This window comes from Hyperoodon ampullatus, assembly GCF_949752795.1.
Source record: "Hyperoodon ampullatus genome assembly, chromosome: 14".
Lineage (NCBI taxonomy): Eukaryota > Metazoa > Chordata > Mammalia > Artiodactyla > Ziphiidae > Hyperoodon > Hyperoodon ampullatus.
In genome coordinates, this window is record NC_136927.1 from 22,367,827 (window position 1) to 22,392,383 (window position 24,557).

General features: G+C 50.3%; 1 protein-coding gene across 3 annotated transcripts in view; it reads right to left on the reverse strand.

Moving 5' to 3' along the window:
• Window positions 1-24,557, reverse strand: part of LMF1 (lipase maturation factor 1) — a gene marked incomplete at its 5' end in the record, with an annotated part of 102,892 nt that overhangs the window by 38,990 nt on the left and 39,345 nt on the right. For all 3 annotated transcript variants that reach the window (XM_079720005.1, XM_079720004.1, XM_079720006.1), the window contains one exon: window positions 10,296-10,444. In XM_079720005.1, coding sequence (XP_079576131.1) covers window positions 10,296-10,444 — 149 coding nt within the window. The remainder of the gene's footprint in view (window positions 1-10,295; window positions 10,445-24,557) is intronic.

Consider the following 24,557-nt stretch of genomic DNA (forward strand, 5'->3'; position numbering starts at 1 on the left):
ACTTCCGTGAAAACTTCCTCAGTACTTTATGGTTGTGGATGTTACGGGTATATTTTAAACTTTCATATTTTTGACAGTTTTTGCCAGCTCATGGAAATACTGGCCCTGAGTCCTGCACCCTGGTCGACTTCAATCCCTAGTTCTACGGCCCTTGTGATCTTCCACATACGTGATGAACAGAGATAATTTTACTTCCTCTGTTCCAATCTTCAGGGCCTTCACCACTTTTTCTTGCTTTAATGCACAAGCTAAGATCTTCAACACACTGTTGACTAGCCATGAGGAGGTTGGCCACCACTGCCCTGTTCCCAGTCTTAGAGGCAAAATGTTCAGTCTTTCACCATTTAGTATGATGTTAGCTGTAGGTAGTTTGTTTATTTTTTTTTTTTTTATTTTTTTTTTATTTTTTTATTTTTTTATTTTTATTTTTTGCTTTATCACAAATTTAATCAGTTATATGTATACATATGTTCCCATATCCCCTCCCTTTTGCGTCTCCCTCCCACCCTCCCTATCCCACCCCTCCAGGCGGTCACAAAGCACCGAGCTGATCTCCCTGTGCTATGCGGCTGCTTCCCACTAGCTATCTACCTTACGTTTGGTAGTGTATATATGTCCATGCCGCTCTTTCACTTTGTCACAGCTTACCCTTCCCCCTCCCCATATCCTCAAGTCCATTCTCTAGTAGGTCTGTGTCTTTATTCCTGTCTTACCCCTATGTTCTTCATGACCTTTTTTTTTCTTAAATTCCATATATATGTGTCAGCATACAGTATTTGTCTTTCTCTTTCTGACTTACTTCACTCTGTATGACAGACTCTAGGTCCATCCACCTCATTACAAATAGTTCAATTTCATTTCTTTTTATGGCTGAGTAATATTCCATTGTATGTATGTGCCACATCTTCTTTACCCATTCATCCGATGAGGGACACTTAGGTTGTTTCCATCTCCGGGCTATTGTAAATAGGGCTGCTATGAACATTTTGGTACATGTCTCTTTTTGAATTATGGTTTTCTCAGGGTATATGCCCAGTAGTGGGATTGCAGGGTCATATGGTAGTTCTATTTGTAGTTTTTTAAGGAACCTCCATACCGTTCTCCATAGTGGCTGTACCAATTCACATTCCCACCAGCAGTGCAAGAGTGTTCCCTTTTTTCCACACCCTCTCCAGCATTTATTGTTTCTAGATTTTTTGATGATGGCCATTCTGACTGGTGTGAGATGATATCTCATTGTAGTTTTGATTTGCATTTCTCTAATTAGTAAAGATGTTGAGCATCCTTTCATGTGTTTGTTGGCAGTCTGTATATCTTCTGTGGAGAAATGTCTATTTAGGTCTTCTGCCCATTTTTGGATTGGGTTGTTTGTTTTTTTGTTATTGAGCTGCATGAGCTGCTTATAAATTTTGGAGATTAATCCTTTGTCAGTTGCTTCATTTGCAAATATTTTCTCCCATTCTGAGGGTTGTCTTTTGGTCTTGTTTATGGTTTCCTTTGCTGTGCAAAAGCTTTTAAGTTTCATTAGGTCCCATGTGTTTATTTTTGTCTTTATTTCCATTTCTCTAGGAGGTGGGTCAAAAAGGATCTTGCTGTGATTTATGTCATAGAGTGTTCTGCCTATGTTGTCCTCTAAGAGTTTGATAGTGTCTGGCCTTACATTTAGGTCTTTAATCCATTTTGAGCTTATTTTTGTGTATGGTGTTAGGGAGTGATCGAATCTCATACTTTTACATGTCCCTGTCCAGTTTTCCCAACACCACTTATTGAAGAGACTGTCCTTTCTCCACTGTACATTCCTGCCTCCTTTATCAAAGATAAGGTGACCATATGTCCGTGGGTTTATCTCTGGGCTTTCTATCCTGTTCCATTGATCTATCTTTCTGTTTCTGTGCCAGTACCATACTGTCTTGATTACTGCAGCTTTGTAGTATAGTCTGAAGTCAGGGAGCCTGATTCCTCCAGCTCCATTTTTCGTTCTCAAGATTGCTTTGGCTATTCGGGGTCTTTTGTGTTTCCATACAAATTGTGAAATTTTTTGTTCTAGTTCTGTGAAAAATGCCAGTGGTATTTTGATAGGGATTGCATTGAATCTGTAGATTGCTTTGGGTAGTAGAGTCATTTTCACAATGTTGATTCTTCCAATCCAAGAACATGGTACATCTCTCCATCTATTTGTATCATCTTTAATTTCTTTCATCAGTGTCTTATAATTTTCTGCATACAGGTCTTTTGTCTCCTTAGGTAGGTTTATTCCTAGATATTTTATTCTTTTTGTTGCAATGGTAAATGGGAGTGTTTCCTTGATTTCACTTTCAGATTTTTCATCATTAGTATATAGGAATGCCAGAGATTTCTGTGCATTAATTTTGTATCCTGCAACTTTACCAAATTCATTGATTAGCTCTAGTAGTTTTCTGGTAGCATCTTTAGGATTCTCTATGTATAGTATCATGTCATCTGCAAACAGTGACAGCTTTACTTCTTCTTTTCCAATTTGGATTCCTTTTATTTGCTTTTCTTCTCTGATTGCTGTGGCTAAAACTTCCAAAACTATGTTGAATAAGAGTGGTGAGAGTGGGCAACCTTGTCTTGTTCCTGATCTTAGTGGAAATGGTTTCAGTTTTTCACCATTGAGGACGATGCTGGCTGTGGGTTTGTCATATATGGCCTTTATTATGTTGAGGAAAGTTCCCTCTATGCCTACTTTCTGCAGGGTTTTTATCATGAATGGGTGTTGAATTTTGTCGAAAGCTTTCTCTGCATCTATTGAGATGATCATATGGTTTTTCTCCTTCAATTTGTTAATATGGTGTATCACGTTGATTGATTTGCGTATATTGAAGAATCCTTGCATTCCTGGGATAAACCCCACTTGATCATGGTGTATGATCCTTTTAATGTGCTGTTGGATTCTGTTTGCTAGTATTTTGTTGAGGATTTTTGCATCTATGTTCATCAGTGATATTGGCCTGTAGTTTTCTTTCTTTGTGACATCCTTGTCTGGTTTTGGTATCAAGGTGATGGTGGCCTCGTAGAATGAGTTTGGGAGTGTTCCTCCCTCTGCTATATTTTGGAAGAGTTTGAGAAGGATAGGCGTTAGCTCTTCTCTAAATGCTTGATAGAATTCGCCTGTGAAGCCATCTGGTCCTGGGCTTTTGTTTGTTGGAAGATTTTTTATCACAGTTTCAATTTCAGTGCTTGTGATTGGTCTGTTCATATGTTCTATTTCTTCCTGATTCAGTCTTGGCAGGTTGTGCATTTCTAAGAATTTGTCCATTTCTTCCAGGTTGTCCATTTTATTGGCATAGAGTTGCTTATAGTAATCTCTCACGATCTTTTGTATTTCTGCAGTGTCAGTTGTTACTTCTCCTTTTTCATTTCTAATTCTATTGATTTGAGTCTTCTCCCTTTTTTTCTTGATGAGTCTGGCTAATGGTTTATCAATTTTGTTTATCTTCTCAAAGAACCAGCTTTTAGTTTTATTGATCTTTGCTATTGTTTCCTTCATTTCTTTTTCATTTATTTCTGATCTGATTTTTATGATTTCTTTCCTTCTGCTAACTTTGGGATGTTTTTGTTCTTCTTTCTCTAATTGCTTTAGGTGCAAGGTTAGGTTGTTTAGTCGAGATATTTCCTGTTTCTTAAGGTGGGATTGTATTGCTATAAACTTCCCTCTTAGAACTGCTTTTGCTGCATCCCATAGGTTTTGGGTCGTCGTGTCTCCATTGTCATTTGTTTCTAGGTATTTTTTTATTTCCTCTTTGATTTCTTCAGTGATCACTTCGTTATTAAGTAATGTATTGTTTAGCCTCCATGTGTTTGTATTTTTTATAGCTCTTTTCCTGTAATTGATATCTAGTCTCATAGCATTGTGGTCGGAAAAGATACTTGATACAATTTCAATTTTCTTAAATTTACCAAGGCTTGATTTGTGACCCAAGATATGATCTATCCTGGAGAATGTTCCATGAGCACTTGAGAAAAATGTGTATTCTGTTGTTTTTGGATGGAATGTCCTATAAATATCAATTAAGTCCATCTTGTTTAATGTATCATTTAAAGCTTGTGTTTCCTTATTTATTTTCATTTTGGATGATCTGTCCATTGGTGAAAGTGGGGTGTTAAAGTCCCCTACTATGATTGTGTTACTGTCGATTTCTCCTTTTATGGCTGTTAGTGTTTGCCTTATGTATTGAGGTGCTCCTATGTTGGGTGCATAAATATTTACAATTGTTATATCTTCTTCTTGGATCGATCCCTTGATCATTATGTAGTGTCCTTCTTTGTCTCTTCTAGTAGTCTTTATTTTAAAGTCTATTTTGTCTGATATGAGAATTGCTACTCCAGCTTTCTTTTGGTTTCCATTTGCATGGAATATCTTTTTCCATCCCCTTACTTTCAGTCTGTATGTGTCTCTAGGTCTGAAGTGGGTCTCTTGTAGACAGCATATATATGGGTCTTGTTTTTGTATCCATTCAGCCAATCTGTGTCTTTTGGTGGGAGCGTTTAGTCCATTTACATTTAAGGTAATTATCGATATGTATGTTCCTATTCCCATTTTCTTAATTGTTTTGGGTTCGTTATTGTAGGTCTTTTCCTTCTGTTGTGTTTCTTGCCTAGTGAAGTTCCTTTAGCATTTGTTGTAAAGCTGGTTTGGTGGTGCTGAACTCTCTCAGCTTTTGCTTGTCTGTAAACGTTTTAATTTCTCCATCAAATCTGAATGAGATCCTTGCTGGGTAGAGTAATCTTGGTTGCAGGTTTCTCTCCTTCATCACTTTAATTATGTCCTGCCACTCCCTTCTGGCTTGTAGAGTTTCTGCTGAGAGATCAGCTGTTATCCTGATGGAGATTCCCTTGTGTGTTATTTGTTGTTTTTGCCTTGCTGCTTTTAATATGATTTCTTTGTGTTTAATTTTTGACAGTTTGATTAATATGTGTCTTGGCGTATTTCTCCTTGGATTTATCCTGTATGGGACTCTCTGTGCTTCTTGGACTTGATTAACTATTTCCTTTCCCATATTAGGGAAGTTTTCAACTATAATCTCTTCAAATATTTTCTCAGTCCCTTTCTTTTTCTCTTCTTCTTCTGGAACCCCTATAATTCGAATGTTGGTGCGTTTAATGTTGTCCCAGAGGTCTCTGATATTGTCCTCTGTTCTTTTCATTCTTTTCTCTTTATTTTGCTCTGCATTAGTTATTTCCACTATTTTATCTTCCACCTCACTTATCCGTTCTTCTGCCTCAGTTATTCTGCTATTGATCCCATCTAGAGTATTTTTCATTTCATTTATTGTGTTTTTAATCGATGCTTGATTCATCTTTAGTTCTACTAGGTCCTTGTTAACTGTTTCTTGCATTTTGTCTATTCTATTTCCAAGATTTTGGATCATCTTTACTATCATTATTCTGAATTCTTTTTCAGATAGACTGCCTATTACCTCTTCATTTGTTAGGTCTGGTGGGTTTTTATCTTGCTCCTTCTCCTGCTGTGTGTTTTTCTGTCTTCTCATTTTGCTTATGTTACTGTGTTTGGGGTCTCCTTTTTGCCGGCTGCAGGTTCGTAGTTCCTGTTGTTTTTGGTGTCTGTCCCCAGTGGCTAAGGTTGGTTTAGTGGGTTGTGTAGGTTTCCTGGTCGAGGGGACTAGTGCCTGTGTTCTGGTGGATGAGGCTGGATCTTGTCTTTCTGGTGGGCAGGTCCACGTCTGGTGGTGTGTTTTGGGGTGTCTGCAGACTTTTTATGATTTTAGGCCACCTCTCTGCTAATGGGTGGCGTTGTGTTCCTGTCTTGCTAGTTGTTTGGCATAGGGTGTCCAGCACTGTAGCTTGCTGGTCGTTGAGTGAAGCTGGGTGCTGGTGTTGAGATGGAGATCTCTGGAAGATTTTCGCCGTTTGATATTATGTGGAGCTGGGAGGTCTCTTGTGGACCAGTGTCCTGAAGTTGGCTCTCCCACCTCAGAGGCACAGTACTGACTCCTGGCTCCTCAATTTGGGATGATTTGTTGTCTATTCATGTATTCCACAGATGCAGGGTACATCAAGTTGATTGTGGAGCTTTAATCCGCTGCTTCTGAGGCTGCTGGGAGAGGTTTCCCTTTCTCTTCTTTGTTCTCACAGCTCCCGGGTCTCAGCTTTGGATTTGGCCCCGCCTCTGCGTGTAGGTCGCCGGAGGGCGTCTGTTCTTCGCTCAGACAGGAAAGGGTTAAAGGAGCAGCCTCTTCGGGAACTCTGGCTCACTCAGGCCGGGCGGGAGGGAGGGGCACGGAGTGCGGGGCGAGCCTGCAGCGGCAGAGGTCGGCGTGACGTTGCACCAGCCCGAGGCGCGCCGTGCGTTCTCCCAGGGAAGCCGCCCCTGGATCCCGGGACCCCGGCAGTGGCGGGCTGCTCAGGCTCCCGGAAGGGCGGTGTGGACAGTGACCTGCGCTCGCACACGGGCTTCTTGGCGGCGGCAGCAGCAGCCCCAGCGTCCCACGCCCGTCACTGGGCTCCGCGCTTTCAGTCGCGACTCGCGCCCGTCTGTGGAGCCCCTTTAAGCAGCGCTCTTAATCCCCTCTCCTCGCGCACCAGGAAACCAAGAGGGAAGAACAAGTCTCTTGCCTCTTCGGCAGCTCCAGAGTTTTCCCGGACTCCCTCCCGGCTAGCTGTGGCACATTAGCCCCCTTCAGGCTGAGTTCTCGCCGCCAGCCCCAGTCCTCTCCCTGCGCTCTGACCGAAGCCCGAGCCTCAGCTTCCAGCGCCGCCCGCCCCGGCGGGCGAGCAGACAAGCCTCTCGGGCTGGTGAGTGCCGCTCGGCACCGATCCTCTGTGCGGGAATCTCTCCGCTTTGCCCTACCCAGGTATGTGGGGAGTTTCTTGCCTTTTGGGAGGTCTGGGGTCTTCTGCCAGCGTTCAGTAGGTGTTCTGTAGGAGTTGTTCCACGTGTAGCTCTAGGTAGTTTGTACAGTTACCTTTTATCAGGTTGAAGACGTTTCCTTCTATTTCTAGTTTGCTGAGAATTTTTTTTGTTAATTGTGAATAAGTGTTTAACATTGTCTAATGCTTGTTAATTGTGAATAAGTGTTTAACACTGTCTAATGCTTTTTCTACCTAGAATGAGATGAACATATCATTTGATCTCTTTCTTCCTTAATCTGGTAACTTGGTGAATTACATCTATTTATTCATGTCCTACCAGCCTTGCATTCTGGGGAAAATCCCACGTGGACTTGACACCTTTATGTACTCTGGATTCATTTGCTAATAATTCCTTGATAATTTTTGTTTGTGGTCTTGAAGAATAGTATTCTGTAACTTCCCTTTGTGAAATGTCCTTGTCTTCACTGGCCTCAGGAGAGTGAGCTGGGAAGGGTTCCTCTCTCCCGTTTTCTGAATGAGTGTGTGTAGATTTGTTACCACTTCTTCCTTAAACATTTGATAAATCTCATCAGTGGAGTCGTCTGGGCCTGGAGTTTTCTGTGGGAGGTACCTTTTGTATGTTTAATGACTCAGTTTATAAAAATGATTCAGCTGCGCTGACCCTCGTGTCAGTGTCAGAAACCTACCTACCTCTATGTCCTCTAACTGCCCACTTCACGTGCATAAAGTTGCCCATACTATTTCTCTTTAACCTTTTATTTTGAAGAAAATCTTACACTTCAGAAAAGCTGTAAAAATGACAAGGAGACCCTGTACACGTGTCACTACTACTTCAACCCTACTTGGGTTTCACCAGCTTCCCACTAACGTCCTGGCTGACGGCTCCTTAGGCTTTAACTAAGGTATGACTTGGATACTTGAGATGCTGGTCAGAAGCTGTGCAGAACGTCCCGCAGTTGGGGCATGTCTGATGCTTCCTCATGGTTAGATCAGAGGATGCATTTTGGACAGAAGTGATGCTTTGTCCTTGGAGCTGCATCCTCTGCACAGATTCCTCCCCTCTGTGCCCTGGCCGCTGCCTCCAGCAGGAAGCCCTCCGGCCATCACTGCCTCCCCGCGGCAAGGACCCCGGCCTCCCCGAAGAGCCAGGCAGTCAAGGGCTCGGCTCGAGAATTTCCCCCTGGACCCCGGCCCACCCGGCTGTCGTCGGGTGTGAAAACAGTTGTGTCACCATGTGTCCAGTTTCCAGCTGCTTCCAGAGAAGGGTAGCCTGGTGCCACCTCTCCAGACACCTGAGGATGGAGTGGCCGCACCGACTGCACCCCGGGCACCTGGGGGGACCAGGCCATCAGCAGGCAGAGAGGTTTCCTTCCTTCTGCTCGGGCACCCCCACCCACACCACCTGGGGTCCCCTCTGAAGCTGAGCTCTGAAAGGACCAATCTGTCCTCTGGGGCATGTGAAGCATGGCCAGACTACAGAACCACAGCGGGTCTGAGCGTCCGGGACAGTCGCCAGTTCTGATCGAGCAGCAGACAATCGGGGCCGGGCTCATCCCGGCAGCACCTGCTCAGCTCCTACGGGCTGGACAACTCGCTGCCGTCACTCCTTTTTACCAAGTCAACTCTGTCGTTCTGCTTTCCTACGAAGGGAGGTTAATAATATCCAACGTACAGACGGAATCAAGTAATTACACCTTTTAGTGCACCTGATAATTTTTTATCCAGCTGGTGCTAACAGTCAATCAAAATGCCATAAAAGGTGCTTTACAACATGCTAATGACTCGCCGCCCCTGTGAGGCATCGTGGGAGTTTGTGCAACTGCGAACCGTGCTCAGAGCAACCTGACAGCTCTGCCACCCAGGGCTCTGCAGCCGAAGCTACCGTCCCAGGAGGGTCCTGATAAAGTCCTTAGAAACAATGCATATGTTTTTATGCTTTTTAAAGCCAGCTGAGAGAGACTCTACAATTGAGTCCTAGACGGACAAGGAACAGCAGCCTTGAAGCTAAGAACACCTGTGCGGTGGCGAGACAGCTCACGGTTTCGTGTTTCATCAAAGGGACGTATGAAAACCATGCTCATCTTTCTAATTAAATGGAAAAATGGGTTTAGGGAAAGCATCACACTTTGCCGTGGAATCTGGACCCACACAATCACCCAACATGGTGTTTCCAAGTGTCTGTAGCTGCTCACACCCCCCTGGGTCGGGAACCTGGCCAACCACCCCGGCCTGTCTCCCACCCCCCACGCCCACCCCCTTGCCACAGAGTTCATCCCTCTGCACCCAGCTGCCTGCAGTGCCCCCGGAGCCTGGCCAGACGGCGCAGACGTGGCAGCTACCTGAACCACCACGGCGTGACGGCCAACACCCTGGGAGTCCAGGAGGGGAGCCTGTGGGAGTGGGAACCCACGGTCCGAGGGGACACCCGTCCTGCTTGAGGACCGGCCCATCCCCCTCGACAGCAGATGCCGTCACTTGCTAGTTCAGTCTTCCCAGCAGACTGTGGCACCAGCCAGGACGTGAGGCGACGGGGGCTTCAAATACAGAGAGCCGCAGAGGGCAAGATGGCGCTGTGCTGCCCGGGGGACGTGGCCCCCCTCACGTAAGAAGCCCATGAGTAAACCGAACATTTGACAAGGAAGGGGCAGCATGGCGCAGTGGAGGACAGCGACTTTGCAGGAGGACCAGCGCCGGCCCCCACCCCCCTGCAGGCTTGTATTTTCCCCCACGAGGAACGACTTAAGAGCCAACAGACACTAGACTGTCTGGACGATGTGAAAGAAATGGGTATTTTACATTTTAGCGTAACAAGCAGGGCAGAGGCAGAAGGGAAAGTACACGAAGTCGCCCGGACCTCTGCCTGGTGAACCACCTCACTCCTGATTTTAAGTTTCTGAAAACTCGAAGGTGTAATTAAAACTGAGACGTGCACTTTCCACAGCTGCATGGCAGGTGGGAGTCGAGGAGCCTGGTCCCAGGGCGCAGCAGGAGGGCGTGAGGGGGAGAGGACGTGGCAGGGAAGCGGGACAGCTGAGCACCACCGCAACCACACGGGGAGGCGTCGGGAGAAGGGGCTCCACCGGCAGAGAGACGGGAGGGCGCGAGGCCGGGGTCACAGACGACATCGTGTGACCCGCTAACACGTTTCCCGACATTTCAGATGCTCCATACACACCAGGAGGGCTGGGGGGAAGGGGTGACCAGGGGGCCCTCCCCTGAGTGTCCCCGTGGAACGACTCAAGTCCTGGTTGTTTCCCACAGAAAATGACCATGCCAGAGGGGCCAGTGGAGCACCGAGTGCTCAGAAACAGGCCTCGGACATCATGGAAAGTGGTGGAAGGGGCACGGCTGGCCTGGCTGGCGGGAAGGCGGGAAGGCAAGGCAGCCACTCGTTTTTAGTACGTTTCCTTCCAAGTATAACAAATAAAAGTTCTACTTACCGCTCCGAGCATGATTCTGAAAATCAGCCACCGATAGCCCCACAGGACGATCCGGGACGTGGGGGTCCCCCTGGGCAATGGAGACAGAGTCCAGAGAGGGCACAGGAAAATCCCCAGGAAGCCCGTCTCCAGAAGCTGGGACTCCCATCCTGAAATGAGGGCGGCAGAACACAAAGGACGAGTGAGCAGCAGTGGACACTTTCCGAGGAAGCAACTGCACCAAACCCGGCTTAACCCAGACGGTCCTTCAAACAGAACAAAGAGCAACCGAGACACAGCTCCCGGCTGAGCCTAGCAGCTCAGGCCGTGGCTCCTACCCTTTGCAGGGTGCCCACAGACACGGTGCAGCCCCTGAGGAGTCACCAGGGTGGACACGGGCACCGAGCAGGCTGGACAACCCAGACGTGAGTTGCTGAGCACAGAGCAGACTGTGGTCCCACCTGCCCAGGTGAGGGAGGGAGCCGGGGGAGTAGCAAGTACAGGCCCTGCGTGGCTCAGCCCGGCACCGCTGGATGGGGGGCATCAGTCATTCTTCCTGCTGGGGAGCCCATGTGAGAAATGCAGGTGTGAGCAGCACACCTGAGTTCTCGCTCCTACTGTGGAGACGGCCCCTCACACTGTGTCCCCGGGACACCCGGAACGTGGAGCTGGTCTCGGGCTGCATCAAAAGGAGGCTGCACTGCACTTTGTGGGCTGCACGACTTCCCTTTCACCCCACAATGACGAACCTCAAAGACATTCTGCTGCATCAGAGACACTTCAGACACGGGCAAACACTCTACAGTTCCACGATGCAGGTTCCAGAACAAGCTGCCCCCATGCAGGTGAGAGAAATTAGAACCTGGCTGCCTGGGGGGTCTGCGCCCTGGGGGTGGGAGTGCTGGTCATGGTGGTGCACTGGCCAAGAATTACCAAAAGCACCTTAAGGTCTGTGCATTTCAATGTTTGTAAACCTCTTTCTCAAAAAAACAGACAAACCTAAATGAATTTTGAACCCCACTCTGAGACACACTGAACGTTAAGATAAGGCGTGAACAGATGTGTGATGATGCCAATAGAGCCAAGGACCAGCCACGGCAGAATGTAGGTGGTGGGTTTGCAGGTTTTCACTGTACAACTGTTTGAAACTTTCTGTGGCTTGAAATTTTTCATAGTAAAATGTGGAGGGAGAAATCCCAATGACTCTCATATGCTCTAGATTTCTGAAGCTCAGTTCCACATCGGTTCTTCTCTGGGAGACAAACAGGTGAGTTTGCCCAAAGGCAGCAGTGCCAACACCAGGGCGGCACCGACGGGTGGGCCGTCATTGCCTGGGGTCTCTGGGCTCACTGCATCGGCTGAGCCACCTGTGCTGGGGGATCTGGGGCACCAGCGTGCGCCCTGCACCGTCTGGAGATGATTCCAGAAGCAGAAAGAAGCCTGGACAGTGCTGGGGAGGGGTGCCCGGGGGAGGGAGCCGAGTGAGGCGGGCGACTGGAGCCCAGAGCGCCACCAGGCTGTGGCCAGGCCACAACCAATGGAGACAGTGGGCCTGTCGGCACAGCTGTCACCGACGGGAGAGGAAGGCAGAGCACAGGGCACTCTGGCCAAGGCCAAGATGGGGACATCGGTGCCACCCTCCTCTGGGGAACCAGTGTGTGGGATGCCCACGTGGGCTGAGCTGGCCTCCAGGGCACACACCCGGCTTCCCCCAGATGCCTCAAGGGAAGAAAGCAGGAAGCCCTCATGCTCATCTGCTCTATGAGGTTCCAGACACTGAGCGTCGCTCATTTTGGGTCCAGGTCTCGTCCTTCTGCTCGTGGACATGGACGATCTTTGCTTCACAATGTGCTTCAAACCCCCTTCTTGTCTCAACAGGAAGAAGCGGACTCTGTTCCTGATGTGACACCTTCTCTGGTTTTATCCTGAGAAGTCGTTTTCATTAAGCTTGGACTCCTTCCACATGGGGGCATCTTAAAACGTGTGGTTTTATGACGGCAGAACATGGGAGTGATGACACGGCTCTGGGAGGACTTATGTGCAGACGCTTCCGACCTGAGAAGGTACCTCAAAGGCCACTTGTTCCCACCTCTCCTCAATGCGGCCCTGCGAGCAGGGCAGGCGGACACGGCGCTCCAGGCTGAGCTGGGCAGGCCCCAGAGGAAGCAAGGCTGGAACAGCCCACGTACCCGCCCAGGAGTGGGGACCCGGCCTTGCTCGTGCTCCCTGGAAGCCCCTCAGCAGCTTGCAGACCTCACGTGGGCGGGCAGAGCGGTCCCCCGAGCCCGGGTCTGCCTTCTCTGTCACCTCGCTCTGCACAGACGCGACGAACGGAATTTTAATGTGCAGTTTGAGTGACACCAATCAAAGCGAAATGCAAATGGCAGAGCCCAGAGACCCTCCTAAGTGCCAGGAAGCAGGTGACGGGGACCCGCTATCACCCTAGGGACGTACGTGTCACCTGGCCCTCCTGCCTCCTCCTGAACTCGGAACCTCTCTCATCCTGCTGGGTGCGTGGGGCCACCCCCGCCCCCCATCTCGGCATAGCCATTTTCTGGGCCGAAGCTGAGGCTGCCTGCTTGCTGGCCACCAGTCCAGCCATTAGCGCTCACCGGCACTGCTAGGAGGAGAGGGTGGCCTGCACCCACCTGCTCAGCTTCCTTTGCTGGGGTCCCGCCGATGGTCAGCAGCTATGCTGCTGGCACAAGGAACACCACTGTTCTCCGTGGCCCCAGAAAGACAAGCCCTCCTCCCAGACGTGCACCCCAGCCTATACGCAGACCCCTCAGGAGGGCAAGGCGACAGCCCCTTCACACGGGCCTGGAAGGTTTCGCCCACGGCATGGGACCTCCCACTGGTGGCTCTGGGGTGACAGTGAGCAAGTGACCAGGGGAGTCTCCGTGGGCTGCACCACCTGCTGCTAGAACTTTCACCTCGGTGGCTACTGGCTGGTTTCCAGGAATGCAGCCCAGCGTCCAGCCACGTTTGGGAGGCGTCCTCGTGAGACTGAGGGTTGGCGCCCACCCTCCATGCTGGGTGAGGTGCGGCGGGGGTGGCCTTCCCAAGGAGCCGCTTGCCCACTGTCTCTGGGGACGGCTCCGACAGGGATGTGCAGGGTCGTCTAGCCCTGTCCTGACCAGAGCTCAGGGCCGGCCATAGTTGGTGGTCTCCAGGTCTGAGAGCAGACACAGCCCCTTGCCTTGCAGGCTCTGGGCAGTCTGGGTGCCTCTGGGCTGGACCGGCTGCAGCCGAGCAGACTCAAGTGGTCAGAGGAAGTGGATGCTCTCCACGCTCCCCTCCTCCCGACTTGTGCTTCCGAGTCACCCAGCCCGTGTCTGCCAGAGCTGCACACGAGTCTGAGGAAGGCCTACAACATGCTGAATCTGGCCCCTCAGTCTCCCGGCCCGACCTGTGACCCGTGGGTCCCTCACTCCTTCGCCACATGGGGCACCTGCTCCCCAAACAGCTCCGATGTGGATGTGGTGCTGACTTCTGGCTCTGTCCTCGTGGGCCTGTGAAGAGCGAAGACGCTCTTCTATTGAAGACTGGATAATCCACCACTGGGCGGCCTGGCATGGGCCTGGTGATGCAGAACACACGGCCACCGCAGAGTGGGCATGGCACTCCAGGATGGACAAGGATGGGGCCGGGCGGCTCCTCATGGGGGATTCTTGCTGACCGTCAAGGGGGCTCAGAGGGGGCTCGCCAGGCACTGTGGTCACCCAGAGTCAAGGTCAGGATGGCACAGGCTAAGCCACCAACCAGAAAGGAAATGTGACCTAAAGCAAGGTTTCAGTGGCAGAGGCCACCCGATGGCTCTGAAAGCAACTGAGGCCTCACAACCTCCTCGAAACTATTACAGTTACTTAGAGTAATTAAATGTCGCAGGCATGGATCCTTCAAAGATGACAGCACCATCCACGTTATGAGTAGGAAACCCATTAGCTTCGTGGTTAAAAGCGGGAGAAGGGGGAAAGCGCTTCCCTCCTGTCGGGCTGTCACTCCTGCCTGAGCCGCCCACCCTGGGAGCACTCGGAGCTGTAAGTCACTCCCAGTCTTCACGGGCACAGCAGCCCGTTCTGCAGCTACTGACGGCAAAGAAGGGCTGTTTTTACACCTTGGGGACAGTTCTGGGGCCACCCTGTCCCCCCAGGTGCCGATGTTCGCTCTGCCACAGAGCCCCACGCCTCCTACAAGTGCAGTCAGAGCCCGCTGTGATGGGCAGGTGGGATTCAGAGGCCAAAGCTCGAGACATAGGGTGACGGGCCAGCTGGGGGAGTGCCTGGTCCACTGTCCTTGGCCCCATCCGGTGGGAGGATGTCACTTTGGCATTGGCGGGGATAGTTCTGGGTCTCGCTCACAGCCCTACCGGGGGCCTCGCGATAGGCACAGTGGCTCCTGTGTGCGGGGTGGCCCAGGCAGAGACCATGGTCGGAAAGGCGGCAGGAAAAGGCAGGCAGCCCCGACTCCATTTGCTGTGACACTGGCTGCTGCTTGCCACGTGCCCTGGGCCCCCTCACCGACCTCAGGCAGCAGGAGAGGTGCTCAGACTCTGGGGCTAATAAGCTAGAGGGCTGCCCGGGCCTGTGTCCAGAACACGGGGCCTGGGTCACGGGACACGTCCAGCTGGCGTGGTCCAGGAGCACAGTCTGCAGACCCCGCTCCTCCCTGTGTCTTTGACTCTGGTGACTTCCGTGCTCAACGCCTGCAAAGTACGAGTTTCACAGAAGCAGGCGACCCTGGAATAGCCTGAGCGGCAGGTGGAGAAAAAGCCCCTCTTCTCAGCAGAGCATCAGAGGCGGCCCAGGGGTCCAGGCCACCCGGGGCTGAACTCCTGTGTTCTCCTCCACATTTCTGATCTGCAAAGCCATGCTTGAGAGTTTTTATCATGGCCGCTTGGCATGTGTGACGCAGACTCCACTGGAGGGACCTGGTGTTTTGAGGGCAGAGTGCCAGCCGGGTGCAGGCAGAGGAGCTCCTGCATTGCATGGGCTCTGGTGGGCCAGCTGGAGCCCCGATGCCCACCAGAGCGGAGCCACGGGGTATTGAGCAAAGGGCAGGCCTCGCTGTGTGGTGTCGGGCCTTGGGGAGTGGGGGCTGCATGGCAGCCGGGAAATCAGGGGGGAGGTTCCGCCGACACTGTTCCTGAACCGTCTGCCCGCCCGTCACCCAGAAGGGTGAGCTAGGGAGAGCTGCATGCTGCTGGTGACTGCTGCAAACACTGCAGTCCAGACCAGCATGCCCTGCCCAATGACTGGCTAACACACTTTCCTCTTTTGTTGAGACATAATATAAAATGAGATCAGGTAAAAAACACAAGGGAGGCTACAACAAAACTTGAAGGAAAACTCTCACTGGTGTTTAGAAACAGCCGCCCGCTGTCCAGCACGTCACGGGGAACATGCGTATCTCTCTGTTCCCCACCTGGACGGGGCGCCTGGTGATTGCGTGCACCTGTCCAGGGAGGTCAGGAGCCCCGCCCAGCCTGCTCACACCTTACATCCACCTCACACCCCCTCCTGCAGTCACCACGGTGCACGGGGCCTTGCCCAGGTCCACCAACCCCTTCCGGCCATAAGAACCACCTGGCAGAGCTGCCCTTGCCTTAAGGGGACAGACTGGGGCCTGTCCTCAGGGCCCAGGAGGTACTAATGCTGCCCTGCCCCAGAGGTGCAGCCAGGCTCCTGTTCACCTCCCCAACCTCAGCCCCCCTCATGCCGGGCCTGGTCTAGAGCCTCCTGTGCCCCCTACCAGGACCCGCTCAGAGCCACGTCTGCCCAGGAATCCTCCAGAACCGGCGTGAGCTGGGCAGGTCTCTTGGGACAGGACCCTGTCTGTCCGGCTTCCTGGTCACTTCTCACATATTTGAGGATTTAAGCCAGAGATCAGATGCTAAATGGAACACGTCTTCTGGCAAGAAGACGTTTTTGAAAGACCTGGTTAAATGCTTCACGCTTTAAGTAAAATCATTTTAAATTGCATGCTCTCAATTAGGAAGCGCTTAACAAATTGCCAGTCTGTGTTTTACGGATGTCCTTGGGCGCTGCAGGGAACGGGAAGTGACCTGTGTGACCCGCACAGCGACCCTCCTCCCACTACACTCTGTCACGGTGCTGGTTCATACTCGGTTGCTCTGGCAACCAGACTTCATAGCCCCAGGTGTCCCCTGCTGCTCAGATCCACACAGGTGTCACCAGCTAGCCTGAAAACAAAATCCATAGTAATGACCTTAGCTGGCTTTACTGGTTTGGGATAAATATGAGAATGCTTCCCGTCAACGGAAATGAGACTTGGCAACAGAGATTTTTCAGGATTAACATATTCCAAATATTTAACATATATCTGGCTGAAGGGCACAATGCCTTACCATTTCTTTGTCTTTTGTTTCCTGTGCATGAAAATTAGCTGATGGGACTTCCCTGGTGGTCCAGTGGTAAAGAATCCACCTTACAATGCAGGGGACATGGGTTCGATCCCTGGTCAGGGAACTAAGATCCCACATGCCACGGGGCAACTAAGCCCACGCACCACAACTGCTGAGCTTGTGTACCTCAGAGCCTGCATGCTGCAAACTACAGAGCCCATGCACCCTGGACCCTGTGCGTCATAACTAGAGAGAGAAAACCTGCACGCCACGACTAGAGAAGAGGAAAAAACCCTGGATGCCACAACTAGAGAAGAGAAAACCTGCACACCACAACTAGAGAGAAGCCTGCGCACCACAACGAAGAGCCCGCATGCCACAATGAAAGATCCTGCATGCCACAACAAAGATCCTGCGTGCTACAACTAAGACCCAATGCAACCAAAAATAAATAAATAATACATAAATCTTAAAAAAAAGAAAAGAAAAGAAAATTAGCTGAAGCTCGTCTCAAAGTGCCTTGTGAGACCCCTCACGAGATGCTGGGCAGTGCTGTCTCGGGGTTGCTCAAGACGAGGGGAGGTTCTGACCTGCCTCCTGCCTGTGCAGCCCAGGCCCACTAGCCATGTGGGGCTGCTGAGCTTGAAACGTGGCTGGCGGTGGTCGGGCAGACCTGCTCTCTGTCAGCCCAGGAGGCACGTGTGTCCACAGGTCCTGTGCGGAGCGGCCACGCCCACCCAGCATCACAGCAGGGTGAGCTCCTGTCCCCCACCCCTGTGCCACGGAAGTGGGGTAACCCTCACCCACATAATCCTGGAAGATGACCCACTCACCCACAGCTCTCAAGAGCTTCCCCACACTGGTGGACACGGTTCTCAGCGTCCTCCTCGCTGCCCATGGGCAGGCCCTGTCACCTGAGGGTGGAGAGGCCAGTGTGTCCACACTCGTCAGAAATAACAGGGAGGGTCAGCTCCTCTGGAAAGGAGGGAATCACATACACTTCTCCACCTGGCAGGCACCCTGGGTAGAGGTCAGGGCAGAGGTCGGGCCAGCCCCAAGGCCTCTGCCCCACGTGGACACTGTCTCTCATGGGGCCATGGCAGGGGACACACCAGCCTTCTTCTTGCCCTCCCCATACCTCTACTTGTCCATGCCTCTTGGATGCTCACTGTCTCTGGCCCTCCGTGAGGTCAGCGTGACGGGCAGCTCCTGGGCCCGGAGGCCGGGATGGCTGATGAGGGCAGGGAGCCTCACAGACCCTCTCTGGGTGGCACGTACACCCAAGGAATGAGGAGGGGAGGGACGGCGTCTCGGTCACAGAACCAGGACCCAGTGGGCTCCGCCAGCTGCCACAATCTTGCTCAGGGGTCATTTGCAAGGGAGCCTGGTGGTGGTTCAGGGACTCGGGGAGGGGCAGTGACAGCTTCCGGCATCATGTCCTCGATGCCATTAGAAGAGATTCCCTTTCTTCTAGAAGGATCAGTGTACGGCAGAGGGTCAGGTTTCAGCTAAGTCAGCTGATGCAAGTCATCATGGGAAAACACCATGGGTGACCCACAGAGAGACCCACAGGGAGAGAATGAAGCTGACCAGGGCCCCCCTGACTGCCTCTCCTGTTCCTCTGCTCTGCCCAGGGGTCTCCTCCCTTGCTGGCAGCCCAGGCATGTCAAGTCCCTGCCCCCAGTGCCCATCCCTATGGCCCTTTGGTCAGGTCTCTGCTCAGATACACCTTCCCTGGACGTAACATTTACACCTGGGCCTCAGTCCATCCCGGCACTGCCTAGCCTGCAACACTCACCCTGCCACACACTGCTCATCTCAATTATTTCCATTCTCCACTCATTCTGCACCCAGAACACAAGCTCCAAGCAGACAAAGTAAAGCATCCATAGTAAGAATTCTCAAGAACATAAATGAAAATATGATCGATCATAAGACATAAACAGACGAGAGAACTTGGAAGAGAAACAGAACTATAAAAAAAGAACAAACATTCTAGAACTGAAAAATAAAATATCTGAAATTAAAATTTTACTAGATGAGCTTAATAGCAGATTGGATGACAGAGAATAAAAAGGTAGTGAAGGGGCTTCCCTGGTGGCGCAGTGGTTGAGAGTCCGCCTGCCGATGCAGGGGACACAGGTTCGTGCTCCGGTTGGGCCCGTGAGCCATGGCCTCTGAGCCTGTGAGTCCGGAGCCTGTGCTCCGCAACGGGAGAGGCCACAACAGTGAGAGGCCCGCGTACCGCAAAAAAAAAAAAAAAGGTGGTGAACATGAAGAGAGCTCAATCAAAGTTATTCAATCTGAGGCAGAGACTTAAAAAATTGAATAACAAAAGAACAGACTTTCAGGAACTGGTCGGACAACATCAAAAGCTCTAACATACATGTAATTGGAATCTTAGGAGAGGAGAGAGAAATGGGGCATAAAAAACTTTGAAAAAATACTGGCAAAAATTAGCTAAGTTTGGTAAAAGACATAAATTACAGACTCAAAAACCTCAGGGAATCATAAGCAGGATAATGCCACATGTAGGCACATCATAGTCAAACTGCTGCAAACCAAAGACAAAACCTCCAAAGCAGTCAGAGAAAAGAAAGACATTATGCTCAGAGAACTGACAAGAGGAACAGCAGCCGAGTTCTCGTCAGCAACAATGGAGATGAGAAGACGGTGAACTGAGTGCAGAGTCTTGCACCTGATGGAACTGTCTGTTCCGAGATGAGAGTCAAGAATCCAGAAGCTTTTCAGACAGCAAGAGACTCAGACTGCTTGCATGAGGACAATGTTGAGCATCATCAAAGATTTAAAGGGGAAATAAAGCAGTATAGGTGTGGAGGGAGGAATCACTACCTCCACCAGGAGGATCTATCAGGCTGTCTGTCCAAGCAAGGAGAGACGGAAAGCCATGCATCATCACACACTATGCTCAGAAGGCACTCAGTGAAAACAGGCCGTTCTCTCTAGGACATAAATCAAAGAGGTAAGATTGTGACTTAAGTGCCTTACATTAATAACAATGAACAGAAAAAATACTACCCATCCTTATAAAAAACATTATAGCCTATAAATGAGAAAGCAGGTGAAACTTCTCTATATAACTAAGATATGCTTTCATTTCAGGAATTTTAATTTCACTTGCCAGATATGCAGAATCCTCCAGCTGTCATTCACATAGCTAACCATGCCCTTCCCCGCCGGCCACTGAAACCAAAGGACAGGGCATGAGGGTTTTGAGGAGAGATATTAACTGAGCAGGTCCTTTGGAAAGTTAGGTGAGGAGCTTGGCATGAAGCAAACCTTCCCTCCTCCTGAGGAGCATCTGGTGCAAACAGACAAAAAGTCTTGTAAGTTCTCACATGGACTCAATCTTAGAACAGAATAGATTCAGTCTTTTTCTTAAATGGGAGTGGTGATCTAGATTACACAGGTATATGCATTTGTCAAAACTAACAATGTCCACTTATGATCTGCACATTTCATTGTGAATTCTTCATCAAGGCAAAACCCTGAAGGTGCGCTGAGCTCTTGTTAACGACCTGCCCACTGAGTCTTTAGTATTTAGGGGCAGGATACTGACAACTGACATTTACTCTGGATTGCATCAAAATACATGAAGGGTTGGTGGTGGATAGAAAGATGAACATATGAGCTACCACAATAACAACAACAAAAACTAGTAAAATATAAACTGTAGAATCTAGGTGGTCCATAGATGGGTTTTTTACTATACAATTCAACTTTTTTTGTATGCTTGAAATTTTTCATAAATGACTTAAAAAGTCTATTCAACACTGTAGTGGAGTTCTTAGACACTGCAAAAATGAGAAAAAGAAATAAAAGTTTAAGGTCTGAAGTGGAAAAAAATATGATTGCCTATATAGAAATAAAAAAACAAAAAAACCCCAAGAGAATCTACAGGAAATGAGCTCAACTACTGAGTGGTGTTAAGAGTGACCGGAAATGACATTAAAAGGAATTCTCTGCCGGACTTCCCTGGTAGCGCAGTGGTTAAGAATCCGCCTGCCGATGCAGGGGACATGGGTTCAATCCCTGGTCCGGGAAGATCCCACATGCCACGGAGCAGCTAAGCCCGTGTGCCACAACTACTGAGCCTGTGCTCCAGACACCGTGCGCCTAGAGTCTGTGCTCCGCAACAAGAGAAGCCACTGCAATAAGAAGACGATGCACTGCAACAAAGAGTAGCCCCTGCTTGCGGCAACTAGAGAAAGCCTGCACGCAGCAACGACCCAACGCAGCCAAAAGAAAAAAAAAAAAAGGGAATCCTCTGGGGTGCTTGGGAACCAAGTTCTTCTGAAAATTAAGTAAAGGAAAGGGTGAAGGGTTTATTCTGACATCCCCAGAGAAACGGCATTTACAGCAACCAGAGAGTTGATGAGGGAAAGTTACTTTGATTTAAAAAAATCCCCAATAACAAATGCAAACAGAACAACAGAATTAGAACATCGCCAGCTTGCAGGCCCTAGCGGATGAGTCCAGGCAATGAACACCGAGGCTGCTGGGGCCCAGCAGTGTGGCTGGTGGAGAACTTTCTAATGACAGATCAGGCTGGGAAGGCCTGACCTCAGCAATCGCACCATTGCAGAGAGAGACGGGAAAGGCAGGCTGTGCCTCCTGATTTGCGGCAACAGAAAGTCCCAGCGCCCAAGAAGCATCTTTGCCAGAAGCAAAGCTGACTGATGTGGCCTGGAGCTCTCCTACCAGCTCACAGTGAGGGCGGGGGGCCTGGCACTCCCAGACCGAGAAACACCTTGTCCGGGAGCATAAAGGAGGAGCCTCTGGAGAGGCGATAAGGGCACATCAATGCAATGTGTCAGATCCCTATTTGGACAGAATGTAGAAAGGACATTATTTAGGAGACAACCAGGAACATTGGAATGCTGACTACATATTTGATAGAACTCATCTTAAGCTTTCAGGTGTGATGCTGGTATTGTAGTCACATTGTTTTAAAAGACTCCATCTCTCAGAGGTGTACAACGAAGTATTTCTAAACGCAATAACGCAACGCCTACGGTTTACTTTAAATAGCAGAGTGGAAGGGGTCACCCGCACATGGAAGACAGGCACGTCTTGGGCAGTGAAGCGTCTGAGACGCTTGCCAGGGCTCACAAGGCCACTCTGTTTACTTTCAGATTTGATGTTTTTCATATTCAAAAATTAAAGAAATGTTTAAAACTGATCACTGGCATTCTCTCTGAGTGCAAGCAAATTGCAACATGTTATATATATATATATATATATATATATATGGGCTGCGTTGGGTCTTTGTTGCTGCATGCGGGCTTCCTCTAGTTTCAGCAAGCAGGGGCTACTCTTTGTAGCGGTGCGTGGGCTTCTCACTGCAGTGGCTTCTCTTGTTGTGGAGCATGGGCTCTAGGCACGTGGGCTTCAGTAGTTGCAGCGTGCAGGCACTAGGGGGCAGGGGCTTCAGTAGTTGTGGCGCGTGGGCTCAGTAGTTGTGGCTCGTGGGCTCTAGAGCACAGGCTCAGTAGTTGTGGTGCATGGCTTAGTTGCTCCACAGCATGCGGGATCTCCCCAGACCAGGGATTGAACCCGAGTTTCCTGCATTGGCAGGCAGACTCTTAACCACTGCGCCACCAGGAAAGTCCCTGAAATGCTATTTTTACACTGCCATTTGTTCTAGTAGCCAAACTTACAGTGAGTATGGGAATAAGTCTTTAAAACTCCCAGCAGAAAGAGCACTCACTTTACAGAACAGCTGCAAGTCATCATCTTGGGAGCTGCAGTAGTGAGTCTGATCAAACTATTCAGGTGTAACTCTAAAAACAAAACTTTTTTCCAGAACAAAACAGGAGGTGTGTTTTTCAGAGTGACTGATTTCCCCAAGGAGGCTAAGAGCTAGGGGCTGAAATGGGACTGATGGAACTTCTTTGAATGTGTTCCCTCCCACTCCGAGGTTGTCCAATTGTAGCCCGAGGTGGGAGTAAGGTGGAAGCAGAGCCACGTGCCCTGCACGCTGAACTGCTCATGCCCTGAGCTCTTCCCACACAGAGTGAGGCCTTATGAGGGCCTGAGGGAAGAAAGGTAGGACCCAGGATTCTGTGCAGACAGCCATGTTCTCTAAGAAAACTGTAGGGCTTTGCTCCAGTTCAGTGTTCATGAAAGAAAGAAGGGGCACCCACCCAGGGCCTCCAGTTCCCAAACCACAGAGCTGGCCATGCCCCATCCACAGCGCACCTGCTGGCTACCTGCAAATCCCCTGACATTTCTCAGCTGTTATTTTCATTGGGATTATGACAAAATTGCTGATTTGGGCACAATCCAAAAGGGGCAAAAAGGAAGAGAGCTGTCCGGTTACTGAAGATGAGCCGAATGTTCAGTGGTGTCAACTGTCCCAAATCTGGGTCCTGAACCAAGTGGTGGTGGCGGGGGCAAGGTTTCATCAGCGAAAACCGCTTAACAGTGTTTAAGCCGAAAGGCTGACGCTTATCTCACTGTCCTGCGTAAACGGACCAGGGTGAGACCCACTCTCTCCATCCTGGAACAGCATTTTTCACCAAATTAAAGCCTGGGACGCGCTGACGTAGTAAGACCTTCACGTAAGCCTCTCAACAAAACCACACACGCACGCTCGGAGTGCAGGAAGAAGGGGCCCCAGACCACGGAGAGTCCAGAAGGTCCGAGGTCTGGAGAGGTCCGCTGCGTGACGAGAATCGGGTTTTGTTTCCTGTGTCACTGCTTTCATCCCTCAAGCCTCCTGCCTTTCTTGAGGCAGATCAAACAGCTCTTCCTCAGATGAAAGGAGATTTCTTGCCATCAAAAAATACAAAACCCAAGACACAGCACAAAGGCGACGGGTAGAAGGATATTGAACTAGCCAGGCCCCGATGAAGCGCCAAGTGCCTGGCGAGGGCCCAGTGACACCCCTGCCCCACGTTCTGCAGACCCACCCAAGCACTTGGCACAGAAGATGAAGAGGTCAGGTCAGAAGCTCTTTGCACCCACACTCCTCCTGCTCAGCCTCCACGCCTGCAGCTGGGTGTCCTTGAAGCTCAGACCTCAAGACCCGTCACGTCCCACCCTGCCTGCTCGACACCACCTCACAGATGGGCCCTCCTTTAAGGACTGTCTCCATGACCATCTGTGGGATCCAGGCATCCCTGGCCAGTGCCTCCTGCTGGGCAGCGGTGCAGAGAGCAGGTCAACCTCGGGCCTGGCCAGAGATAGGTCCCTACTTGGTGGCTTGACCCCCTGCTACCCCCCCCACCAGCCCCGAAGACCTCCACCCTCCCAAATCCCAGCACGCTGGGTCCCTGCCCCCAACCCAGATGGGGCCTGAACCTTGCCTGCAACCCGCTTCCGCCTAGCTGAGACCTCATCCCAGGGAAGGAATTGCCTTCCCACAAGGCAAGTCCCGTGGCCTCAGTAAGCCCAGGGCTTTTAGAAGCCTGTCGTGAACACAGACTCTGCGTGCCCTGGCCCAGCTCACGTCCCTTCACCTTTGATTTCCTTTATTAAAACTAACTTGTTAAAATGAACGTATTTATCCTTAATTGAAAGCAAAAATGTTTAGTGAAGATAAATCGGAACCAGAGAGAAGAAGGAAGTGACCTGCTCACCCAGAGGTAAATCTGGTTAACCCCTTGGTCATGGATTTCAAAACAGATCTGCTAGATTTTTTTAGAGGCAAAATGGAATACAGGACACACTGCTTAACACGTCATAAACACGGCTTCACTCGTTAAACAGCACTGTGGTCACTGAATTCTATCATGCAGTAACCCAGAGCAGAGATGCACATTACTTAACCAGCTCCCCACCTGAGCCTCTGACACACCTCCGTTTCCATCCCCAACACAGGGAGGAGCCCTGTCCCAGCCTGCCCGTCCCTTCCCGGTCCTGCAGTAGGAACCCTGAGGGGAGCAGGCCGCTGG